The 12,542-nt window shown below is 43.7% G+C and overlaps 1 protein-coding gene across 1 annotated transcript; it reads right to left on the reverse strand.

Annotated features, from left to right (window-relative positions):
- Positions 1-9,518: 9,518 nt before the first annotated feature.
- twist2 lies at positions 9,519-11,879 on the reverse strand. Its single transcript, XM_059966100.1, has 2 exons — positions 11,226-11,879; positions 9,519-10,101 (listed from the first exon to the last, which is right to left on the reverse strand). Exon 1 carries the CDS (start codon positions 11,734-11,736, stop codon positions 11,236-11,238), a length of 501 nt encoding a protein of 166 aa, XP_059822083.1. The 5' UTR covers positions 11,737-11,879; the 3' UTR covers positions 9,519-10,101; positions 11,226-11,235.
- Between the last annotated feature and the right edge of the window lie 663 nt (positions 11,880-12,542).

Consider the following 12,542-nt stretch of genomic DNA (forward strand, 5'->3'; position numbering starts at 1 on the left):
TTCCCCAGTACACGTTTGACCTTTCAATTTACCTCAGTATGAGCTTGTCTCTTCTGTCTACAGGCACTGCAATTTCACTTTATTCTGCCCTCGGTTTTCGTTTTCCCTTGTACTACTGCAATAACTTGATCTGTATGAACAGTATGCAAAGTACATGCAACAACAATAATAAACTGAGCCAATCATTATCAGGGCTTTTCAAACATTATCTGAAATGCTTACTTCCAGCATCTGCAGAATCTCTGGTGTTTACTATCCGAGCCAGAGTGGTTGACAAGCAGAATTTATAGTATATAGTAGCAGTATGTTCTATATAGGACCGTATTAACCCTCCACTTAAACACACACACACAATGTTGGAGGAACTCAGCCGGCCAGGCAGCATCTATGGGGGCGGGGGGGGGGGAAGTACAGTCGACGTTTGCACTTACGGCGTTTCCGGGGATACGGGAACCGTTATTATTTGTCCGAAGTGCTTCAGTTCACCGATTTCTGAAGATGACACTATCAAAACTTCAAATTAGCACACCTGGAGGGGAAGAAGCGAATCGCCGACAGCAAATTCAACACGTGAGTGTTGAACAACACCAGATGCTGGAGTCGGTGTCACGGTGGTAATTACCGTCAATGCTGACTACTCCGGTCACCGAAGGGGAAAACCTGGTCCACAGCATTTTCTAAATATTAAGCACTGTAGGGGATGCTGTTGATTTCCAATGTCTGGCATTAATCTGAAGGGCAGATACGTTCAGCTGTAATAAGAATCACAAGTGTGTTACGTGCAGAGAGGTCATTGCACCTCACAAAATCACTGCCTGGACTGTGAGGCACTACTGAAAATCCTAGTGCAATGGTGTAAATCCCTGTAATGGGCGTATGTACCCAGTGGCCTCTTTATTGGGCACAGGAGGTAAATTATAAAGCGGCCATGAGCGTAATTCTGTATGCCCGTGGTCGCCTGCTGTAGACAATCCACTGCAAGGTTCGAGGCGTTATGCGCTCGGAGATGCTCTTCTGCACACCACTGGTGTAACACGTGCTTATCGACTTCCTGTCAGCTCGGACCAGTCTGGCCATTCTCCTCTGACCTCTCTCGTTAACAAGGCGCTTTCGTCCACAGAAATGCCGCTCAGTTAATTTTGTTTTTGCTTTTCGCACGATTCTATGTAAACTCCAGAGACTGCTCTTGGCGAAAGTCCCAGGAGATCAGCAGTTTCTGCGATCAACAAACCGTCCCGTTTGGCCACTACCAATCATCCCACGGTCTATTCTTCCCCTTCTTGAACAACAGCTGAACCTCTTGACCATGTCTGCATGTTTTATGAGTTGCTGCCACGTGATGGGCTGATTGGATATTTGCATTAAGGAGCAGGTGTACGGCGTACCTAATAAAGTGGCCACGGAGCGTACATTCTTAAAGGGGACACAAGATCGGGGAGCGGGGCCGGTTATCATATCAGCCACACAATATACCGATCTTGGCAAAAATAAATTTACTTCTGATTTAAAGTTTCAATTAACAAAAGATCCAGTTTTTCACGTCTTAAAGAGTTGTTTTTCCGACATTTGTCGAAAGGAGTGTCTCCTGTAGATCTAGACCCCCCCTTCTAGCAAAGGAAAGCCTCCGGTTTACTGAACCATTCCTATCTAAACTAAAAGAAAACCAATTAAATATATTATCCCAGGGAATACGTCTGCTTAATATAATCCTTGGAGTCTTGCTGACATTTAAAAGAATCTGCACAGCGCACCTCCCAATGTCAATATATTACATGTCCTGTCAACGATTCCCAATACAGTATTGTTGTGATTAAATTCCCCATCCTTGCATGTTTTCTTTAACATTTGCCTTATTTTACAATATTAAAATAACTGGTGCCAGGAATATTATAAGGAAAGGTATGAGTTAATTAACTTTGCAATTGCGGCACATTGTACATATGTATTTGACAATGCAGTATTTGTAGATTTTAAACTGGTCACCATTAGTGCTGCCAGCAAAACACTCTATAGTGAAACGGTTAAACGTTTTGTTGGGTGTGTGTGCGCCCCGAAATCAAATTAGTGCAAGGAAGAGAAATCTATTTCTTACCAACACGAATAGATTTGATCAATGGAGTTCATGGATGATACCCGTTGCTTAACGCGAACAACCGCGAAATCAGTTCAGTCTACGAGCCTTCAGCGGCACGGCGGCACATTAATGAGTCAGTCTCATTAACCGGGAAACTTTTCCTTTTACACATATTGTAGACAGGTGCAACGGACTCGACTCGTAAAGCGAGCACAACTCATTAGTGTTCCGTCTCACAGACATTTAACCTCCCGAGGGGTCATTCAAAACCTGCCGGCAGTGCTATCCGATTAAAAAGACTGTCTGTTGTATCGCTCCCTTTTTTTTCAAAAAATGTGCCGTTAGGTTTGCAAGGAAAACCAATGCTAATGAAATCCGTTTGACTTTTGCAAAACTGTACCTGGTCGAAATGCAATTCAACAGTAAAATATGAAGTAGAAGCCCCAACGCCATCCTTGCCATTTTATATAGAAGCTCCTACTTGGAAGCCCAGATTCTCAATTTCTGGTTCACACTTGAGGTTGAAATGGGTTTTATTGAGTCTAATGGAAACCGGTGCCGATAAACTCTGCGGATTCGCGTAGAATAGGGAAAATGCGACCCGGGAAGGTAGGGCACAGTTTTATTCCCTTCGCACGGACAAAACGTATTGCAGTCGCGATTAAATTATACAACTTGCGTTCAGATGGTTTGATCCTTCATTCTGCCAATGTCGGGAAAACATATACTCGTAATTCTAGTAACGTTTAATAAGGTTTCAATCAGTACATTTAATGTCAGAGAAATGTATACAATATACATTCTGAAAATCGGCGCACTAGGGAATACAAGAATACTGCAGGACATGAGGGATGTGAAGTAAGAACAGGAATGTAAATTCTTCCTCTTTAGATGCTGCCTGTCCTCCTGGATCAACACGTTGGCGTCGTGTGGAGGTCTGCGTGCTTCAAGGACTCCATCAGGTGATGCCAGCTGAGGGCCACCCATGTTGGAGCGGCTGTGGACGAGAAGTGAGACGAAGATTGATCCAACCCCGGCTGCCGCTCCCGGGCCATGCCATTTGAAACAACAGATGCTGCCTAACTTTCTAGGTATTTCAATATTTTCTTTCTCGTCAGATTTGCACTTCTATGACACGTTTAAAACAATTTTTTTCTCTCTACGTGTGAAAATACTCGTGTATGAAGCTTTTGTGGGTATCAAGGTAACGTTTCTCTCCATCAACTACAATATGAACTACTGATTGGTTAAAGATTTGCATTGTCATAGCGTCGTGCTCGTCGCTAACAGACCTTCCGATGAGGTACTATTAAAACTGTTGGGTTGCAGGATTTGAGGTCGCCAACTGGATCCCAGCAAGATCCCATGAACAGTAATGGGATAATAACCAGATTATCTGTTTCGATCATTTTGATTAGGAGACGAGCATTGATCAGATGACCGGGGGTGGGGGGTGTTTTTTTTTGTAATAGTACCAAGAGTTACTTCATAAGTGTCGATAAACTGGTCGACGGATCTCCGGCAGGGCAACATCCCCTCAGAACTGCTCAGGATTATCGGCTAGATGTTTGCATAAAGGTCTGTGAAGAGAGAAATGGGAGAGCTACCGAACCGCAGGTTACAATAACACATTACCTATCTTAGATTAGTCGTAGCAGGCGCTAGCGTTGATGCGGTTCCCTTCTAATGAATGGCTTCGGCAGAACGTGCCCCCCTCTCTTGTGTATCCACCACGCATTAGGGTGATCATGCTGTGATTGTGGTCAAAAATAGAACTTAACCCTAAACAGACAATGGAGTATTACTTTGGAGCTAGTTTTTTTTTTGGAACTGAGTGCGGGGGAGTGGGGAACAATGCAGTGTAATAAATCTGGCAATGATTTGGCTCACATGGGAACACAGCTGGACATGCTGCAGAGAAGTGCGTGTTAAGAGCAAAATGCCGGCGCGTCGCGGAGACTCGCTCTCTGCAGCTGTGCTGGTGGATTTGGAATCAAACTCCCTCTTGCAGTGACGCTCGGCTCTGTAGTATCAGCTCGGCAGGAATACATCTGGCGCCGCATCAACTACCTGCCACTATGTAGCTCATTTACACGCACCGGCACAGGGTAAAAATTGCGGTTTGGTTTAGTTCTAAATGTAAGAGAGTCGGCAAGGATAGATTACAAAAAACACTCTTTGAACCGACAGTCAAAACGCCCACAGATAGCTGCAGACAGAAAATATAAAACTATAAAATCATCTCAGTACCTGAAATATTTCTAATCGTAATACATATCCTTTGTTTACAACGGTATCTTGTAGCAAGTATTTTATGGTCCATCATATTAAAGATGAACGTATGCGCTCAAGATTCTTAATTTCTCGGATTTGCTTCACCATACGGACAGACATAAACAATTACAAAACAACCAGATGTGTGCTACATCGGCTGTGCCTGTGCGTTTAGGTCTTGGATGCGGTAAATTGCCCTGAGGAATGAGCACTCTCTTCTCACTTTATGTAAAGAATAGGTATTCACCAGTTCCGTGTAAATCAAACACTGATTGGATTCCCGGATTGACACTTCAACATGGCAGCCAGTTTAATTGGAACGTTATTGTTGCACGTAAATTGTGTTTGAGTTGTGTAACCATAATTGTTGTTTGAAGCCATCAGCATAATCAAAACCGAATCGCTAACTCGTTGAAATGCGGAAATCTGAGTGTATAATTCATAATTGGTCTTAAAATGCAACTAATTTGCCTCTGTCATTACATTTTCCCCTAAAGAGGGTTATTTGATATTAATGATACTTCTTTAGAATGGAATATACGATAAATGTCGGTGGACGCTAACATACTGAAATCTCAGAACTATAAAATATATTTTCAAAGCGCACGCACACATCAACCTGCATCATGTTCCGTATTGCATATTACACATTATACATTTATTTTAACAATGAAATGGCTATTGGCTAATAGATTGCCAAGCTTTAGAAAATATCAATAAATGCGAATTTAAATGATAACAAGTTGTTGAAACTCTTATTTGACAGAGCTGCCTAATCTAAGACAAGAAACGTTATTCCACTTAGCAGAGACCCACTGATCAGAAAACTGCCGTAATCCATACATTTTAATCTCGATTGAGTCAGGTCATCTGGGGGCTCGCGGGTTAAATGTACATGATGTAGGACTAAAAGAAAACTCGAAAAGTCCTGGCCCATGAAGGACTGATAATAGCTCGAAGTTAAGCACGCTCTTCATTTTACATGTAGTCAGTTAAGGTTTGCCAGCACGCCACTATTCCCTGGAATAGTTCCCCCCCCCTCTCTCTCTCTCTCTCTCTCTCTCTCTATCTCTCTCTTCCCCCACCGTCCCCACCCCGCCCTTCCGTCCCTGTCCCTCTCCATTTCTTCCAAATTCCTACTTTCCATTTTTGTACTGATTTTTTAAATCCCCGCAGAAAATCTTAGCATGTTCTGAAATAGTTGTCCAAAGATATAGGGATATAAAACACAGGATGTAGGAAAAAGAGAAACCTGCAGGAACACTCTCGCAAAACTACTATGGAAAATAGTGTTTCCTGATTCCCACAATATACTGCGACCCTGCCTTAGTTTTTCTTGTCTTTTTGGGAAAAGTGCAAATGAAACTGTTCGGGTAACAGTCTAACTAGTCAGCAACAGAGTTGTTGGAAAGTAAACGTAAAAGTAAAGTAAAGATCATGCACAGAAATGTATCAGTTAATTGTAGAGGCGAAACTGTGTTGAGATGTTTAGGGAAGAAGGTTTGGAAAAGCTTTAGTATGGCAGCACTCCGGGGTCCATTCCGTCGCTTAAAGTTTCCTCTTTCGATGTTATGGACAACAGCCAGAGAAGATCAGCGAATCAATTAGAAAGGACTCACGTTTTTCTATTTTTCCTCAATTAATCTGCAACAAGTGAATGGACCGAACGGAAAAGAGGCATGCGAAGATCATAACGAGTTAAATGTTCCTCGATCAGAAATGTGTTTATATTTGTTTGGCAGCTGCCATATGTTTCTATTCGACGAAATGTTTTTACAAGAATATGTGGTGAAGCCTTCAAGTTCAGAATTTAAAGCGCCCTGGTTCCCTTTTTATACCCGGGTAATGACGGCCGGAGTTTGGCGATTCCATCCAGAGTATGCACTTTGACTCACTCACAGTGGCAAAAGTAGGTATAAAACGGGAATCGAAGTGGACTACAGACATGAAGTGACTCACATCAGAAAACTCAAGAGACATGTCTGGTTGTGGGGCCATTTTATGACGATACAGAAAAGGGAAGTAGAAATTTTATGGGATTTTTTTTGGATACTTGATGGGACCCGTGAGTAAAGAGTTGATAGTCAATTGATGCCAGATCTTCATTCCAGAATCTTAAGTGATTGAGAAGTATTCATGAAATATTGAGTCGTATTCATGAAATGTTGAGCCGCTTTCCGCGACAAGTCTTCTCACGAACACTTTCTGAAGCTAGGTACTTGATATGAAATTATTAACAGAGGCTCCAAGTCCTACCAGAGAAACATACAGTATTCCGTTTCCACAGAATGAAGTGGGTGGGGGCGGGGGAGTGCAGCCTTCTTTCAAATCGAACGATAGTATATTGAACTTAGCTATCACTGTGGTGACCCACCAACTCTAAACCCAAACTAATCCCAAGGTATTTACTGAAGAGACTGGAGACTGCAGAGATAGAGCTGGAGGTGAACGGATGAGGCCTCAGACAGGTGGGTGCAAGCTTAGGGTAGGGACCCTGCGGGTCTGGACACATTTGAGGAGAAGCAGGTATGCTCGTCCAGTAGTGTCCAGCCTAGGTCCAAAGCAACGAGGCAGATAAGGGCCCTGGGCTGGGGACGGTTTGCTCATCAGTCAACATGAAGAGCGTATTATATACTAGGCAAAATCGGGCAATGTTTGAAGACTGATAAATATATCTCCCCTTTAGAACTGAAAATACTCAATCAAATCTCTCTGTACTGCTCTCACAGATTAAACTATACACAATTAGATGTAGATTAGATCCCCTAAGAGTTTAACCTTGTCAGATAGTTCGGTTTTGTAATTCTTTTCTAACAGATTACTTGGCAGTCGGAGCACGCAGGTGCTGTGGGCTATCACTATCCTCCCAAGTTAAAAGGCCGAATTTAAATTTCATTTCACCCGGTTTGAGCCTCTGTTCGACGATAGAAACTCATGTTTTTCACTGGTGACTTTTTGGATCTATTCCTCGAATAGCCTCCCTCCCTTCGCACTATGGGGAAGAGGGAACCGGGGATTACAGCTCCTTTTCGCATTTCCGGCCGTCATTCCTAATGCCCTTCTTTGACCTTCTTCCACTCCCCCTCCCTTCCAACGCAGCTTATTTATTTTACTGGAAATACAATTCCCCTATCCTTCCACCCCGTGCACGCGCGTACACACACACGCACGCACACTTATTCTAAGACCAGCTCACTGTCACCTATACGTGTTGTATACTTTATCCTCCAAATCAAGACCGGTTCTTGGGTAGAAAATGCGAGCACTTGTGGGTGAAATTGGAGTGAGGATTGCTATCGACTGGAATCTTCAAATCTATCTGTTCTCACTCTCTCTCTCTCTCTCTCTCTCTCTCTCTCTCTCTCTCTCTCTCTCTGTCTCTCTCTCTCTCTCTCTCTCTCTCTCCCCCCACACCCCTCTCTCTGGCATATCCCTACCAACCTCCCATATGACCACATATTGTATCTATTTTGCCATCTTTTGCAGAGTGGTGAGAAGAAGACCTTTTCCACCACGTTTCACGGAAAGAATGGGCACTGGATCCTCAGGAGGAGGAGGTGAGGAAGGTATAAGAAGGGCATTGGGAATGACGGTCAAAAATGCGAAAAGGAGGCAGAAGTGACTTGGTGATCCACAGTGCGAAGGAAGGGAGGCTAATCGTGACGTGGATCCTTAAAGTCGCCTCTTCAGATGTTATGAACAACATCCGAAAAAGATTACTCCACGCTTTAACTGAAATTCAGCGGGAATATTGGTGAAGGGGCTGGTGTTTGGGGAAAAGAAGTTGCCGGAATCACCGCTGCGTCCCCGCCGGACATCACGTTCAGCAGACAGCAACTGGGTATTAACATTCCAGAAATAAGGGTTGTGTTTTGTTAGGAGGGGTCATGGTGAAGGAAAATGGACGGGATGCAATATTGCAACTCTGGGAGTTTCAAGGGTCACAGCCTGGCCATTATGTGTGAAAGAGTAAATGGAGCAGATGATGGGCAGTAGGAATATTTATGGGAGGAACGTCTGACAAGAAAACTCAACAGACATCAAAGATCACCTATGTATTTTCAATAACCTCAGCCCTGGGCCCCTAGAGTTTATCTACTCACTCGTCTGTCATGAAATAGTTAACTCGGGCAATGGTTCCTGACAGCCCCAGGAAACTAGTTGGCGACTTTTCTGTTGTCAACGGCCAACACTCATAGGATCCGTCCACCCCTCTTTATCGACAGAGTCTGCGGCTTGTAGGATCCTAAATAGCAACCTGTTCACTCTCTCTCTCTCTCTCTCTCTCTCTCTCTCTCCCCCCCCCCCTCCCCTGCTTGCTACAGTATCATGGGTGTTCTGAAAGTCCATTTTCACAGCCGCTAACTAGTTTTCATATTATTTTATTGCAATTTATATATAAATAAGCTCCCAGAGTCAGATTTGTTTCGTCCTTATGTCTTTCTCAAAACCTGGCGCAGAGATGTCTACTAAATCTGTCTTGTTTAAAAAAAAATCCAGGCTTTTGTAAAGAATTAGCGACTTCTGGACGATGTGAAACTTTGAAACCCGTTTTCCTTTATCTTTAGATACCTTCAGTTCACATTCATAACATCGGCAAACACGATTGTTTTTTTTTAAAGAAAGCAGCAGGCCTCCAACGCTTGAATAGTCTGGGCTTCCTTTCCATACTGACTTGGTCCACCTATGCCCCAGATACAAGCGAGTGATTGGGCTAACTTCGATCTGGAGTTTGGTGCTAAGGTTCTATTTGGTGAGCTGGTTGCCTTACTTTCTGCTTTAGTCGTTAGTTAAGGACTGAATTCCCGCAGGCTTGGGCTGTTTGCTGATTATCATTGCTGCAGATGTGCTGAGCACCCTCACATATACTGTACATACACAGGTGACATATTAGGGATATCTGCTCTTCCTTGACGAGTATAATAGCCAAACACAACATCTGAAATTTTCAAGAAAACAATAAGGGTAGTAAAGGAGAATAATATTTGTATCGTTTCTAAAGTTTTGTCTAATTCTACCTTTCTGTTGTTTGTCACAATAGATTGTTTTAAAAATCCGGAAATGAGAGTGTTTACAATTGACTGTATTGCTAAATTACTTTTAATATTCCAAGAGAAGATTGTTTTTAAACTTTTGCTTGAAACATGCAACCCCCTCCCACAGAAATTATTAATTCTGAATCTCCAGAACATTTTTTTACCATACAACTGCCTCGTACACTCAATAGGTGGTAAAACTTTAATAAATAAACTAGCAAGATTTACACGCGATAGAAAAGCGGTAATAATGTGAAGCATGGCTAATTCCAGGTTAACTCAGGGCGAACATGCAGTACCACAGCTGCTGATATGTTACTTTTGCTTTTCTTGATCTGCTTTGGTCCCGTTGTATGCGCTTCTCTCTCTAAATTATCTCCATGATAAACCTCAGCGACCGACTATGTTTATTCTAAAGCGTAAAATGTACAGAAGGATCCCAGCGTGTCTAGTGTGAACGATGTCCTTCCTGAATCCGTTTGCCAGCACACCCTTCCCGTACTAAACGGCGACATTTTCACGTCTTTAAATATCACGGCTTGTTGGTATCACTTAGTTGGAGACTTTAGTTCATTGCTCATTCTGGAAGGACTCTTCTGAGAGTTCAAAGCGAGTATCTGTCGAGACGTGGCCGATATTTCAGCATGGCCATCAGTGGGAAGTGAAATCCCACTCAACACCAGCTCCCTCCGTCGATTCCAACGACTTTTAGCAGCCCTGTCAAACAGGAACCAGAAAGACGGCTTTAATCCCATGCACTAAACGAGCAAACCACAGAGAGAAAACACGTAACATGAAACAAAACTTGTCATGGTGATCTGATGCAATGGAGCGAGCGGTGGCCGGGGAAGGCGGCTGGGAGAAATGAATAATGGGATCGGATAGCCATTGTTTATTCCATTACTCATTTAAATCTGAATGCACTGGTGTGTATGTACAGTGTATCCGGGCCTGCGGCTGCTTTGAAACAAAATGCACGTCCTGGTGTGCTGGCAGGTTTTATTTCCAAGTAATATCATATAATGATCTCTTATTTGCACTGTTCGTTTTCTTTATATTTGACGCTAGTAGCATTGTGAGCATTAAGTTGATTAAACATGCGAACACATTTCTAAACAGTCACTAATCGGCTTCATGTGAATATTTGCAGCTTGCTATCGGAAGCACGGTACAAAAGTAGAATGGTCCCAGAGTTGAACTGTTGTTATAATCCTGTTCTCAAACCTGATGGAGATTATTATCATCCTGGGATTCACGTCCATCTCTGGCACGCCGGTCTTCCCAAACCCAATATTTATTTAAAGCAAACCTCTAAAGGATTGCGGTTCTTGGTAGTCTCTCAAGATAATCGAAAACAATATTGAACTCCATTTATTAATTAACATATAAATAATCTAAAATAAGATTTCGCCCGCTCTAGCCTTCATTCAACCTCATCGTTTTTAACTGTTTTTTTTTGTATGAATGACGTTTGTAAATATAAACCCCGATCAGTCAGCGCGGCATTTTTTTTGCGTTTGAATTATTCCCTTCGGGAAAATATATTTTCTTAGCAATAGACAGTCCAGACTAAAATTTGTAAAGTGCAAGGACGCTGTAATGAGAAAATGACGAGGGTCTGGTTAGTGTTATTGCCTTCTAAAGGCATGAGTTAGCTATCCAAAGTGAGAGATCTGGGAACTGAGTTTACTTCATATGAGACTGAGTGTATGTTTCCATGAGTGTTTCATAAACAGCACGGGTGTGCTTTAGTCTGCTACCCCCGCTGCCGCCTTCCCCTTTTATACAGATCTTCAGAGCCCAGATTGCAAGAGTAACATTTTTTAAAAAGGTTCACGTACCGGTTCGGCGCTAGTGGGTGGCCGACATTGACCAGGCTCCCTCCATCCTCCACACCGAGAACGCGTAACTCAGTCTCTCGTGGGCCACATAGCTACAGCTGGACATTTTTTGGTCCATTTCGTCGCTTTGTAAGACCTGGTAGAGGAAGTCGATGTACCTGGCGGCCAGTTTGAGGGTCTGGATTTTGCTGAGCTTGTCGGATGGCAGGGTGGGGATGATTTTTCTGAGCGACGAGAACGCCTCGTTGAGAGACTGAGTCCTCTGCCGCTCCCTCACGTTGGCCAGGATCCGTTGATTCTGCAGCTCCTCGTAAGACTGCGAGCTCGGGCTGGACTTTTTGTTTCTTTTACCAGGGTTCGGGCTCCCGTCTTCGCTGGATTTTTTGCTGTACCTCCTCTTGATGTCGTACCTCTTCTGCTGTCTGTCCGCCTCCTCCTCGCTGCTCGCTAGACTGTCCGCCGGAGAAACGGGGGCACTGCTCGGACTTTCTTGCATGATGTCTGACGGCATGCCACACCGCCCTGGGAGAGGGGGTTGCGGGGAGGAAAGTAGAAGCTGAATCAAATGAGCAAAAGAGACTACCCCACCCCCCCGTGCAGAATTCAACCCTGGAAAGAATCGCCTAAAAATGGAGACCGAGTTTGGTAGTCAGAAACTTCACCAAGTATTTCCCAACTTTTTTGGCTGATTATTGGGAATAAGAGTGGCTGGAAAGTTGTTAAGAGTGCGGAGGTGGCAGGAGTCTCCGATTGGCTGCGACAGGAGTGTAGGCGGGGCCAACCCTTTCAGGAGGCAGACGGTTACAGATAATCAGTTAGCCGGGGGGAAAAAAAACTTCAGCCAGCCACGAAGAACGTCACTATACTGTATTACACTACTGCAACTTAAAGAGAGACAGTCACCATGTTCCCAAGTTTACTCTCATTCTCCTTCGGTGCCAAAGGCACTAGAATATTAATAGGTCAACTTCACCAGGTCGGGGAGCAGCGTGTATGCCCAGGGAATTAGTTATCGGAAGGCGAAAAATGCAAATTCCATTAAAATGGCAATTCAGTTTACAATAGGGATGGATGTTAAAGCACCTCTGAACCCCCTCTCTCGGCCCGGCGCCGCTGCAGTCATACCACATAGACTGTAATATTATTGCTAAACTTATTCCCGAGGGCAAAATATTCGAACGTGCTTGAGATATTCTCAGAACCGTTCAGGAGTCGAACCTACTTCCCTTAGGAATACACAACTCTTCCTCTCTCTGTATTTCCCTTTCTTCGCTCCCTATACACCATTCCCACCCCTACCCCCAGCTCCCAACTCTT

Source organism: Hypanus sabinus, chromosome 4, assembly GCF_030144855.1.
Source record: "Hypanus sabinus isolate sHypSab1 chromosome 4, sHypSab1.hap1, whole genome shotgun sequence".
NCBI lineage: Eukaryota > Metazoa > Chordata > Chondrichthyes > Myliobatiformes > Dasyatidae > Hypanus > Hypanus sabinus.

Excerpts from the sequence above, each read along its gene's own strand:
- twist2 (XM_059966100.1), bottom strand. The coding sequence starts at position 11,736 with ATGCCGTCAGACATCATGCAAGAAAGTCCGAGCAGTGCCCCCGTTTCT.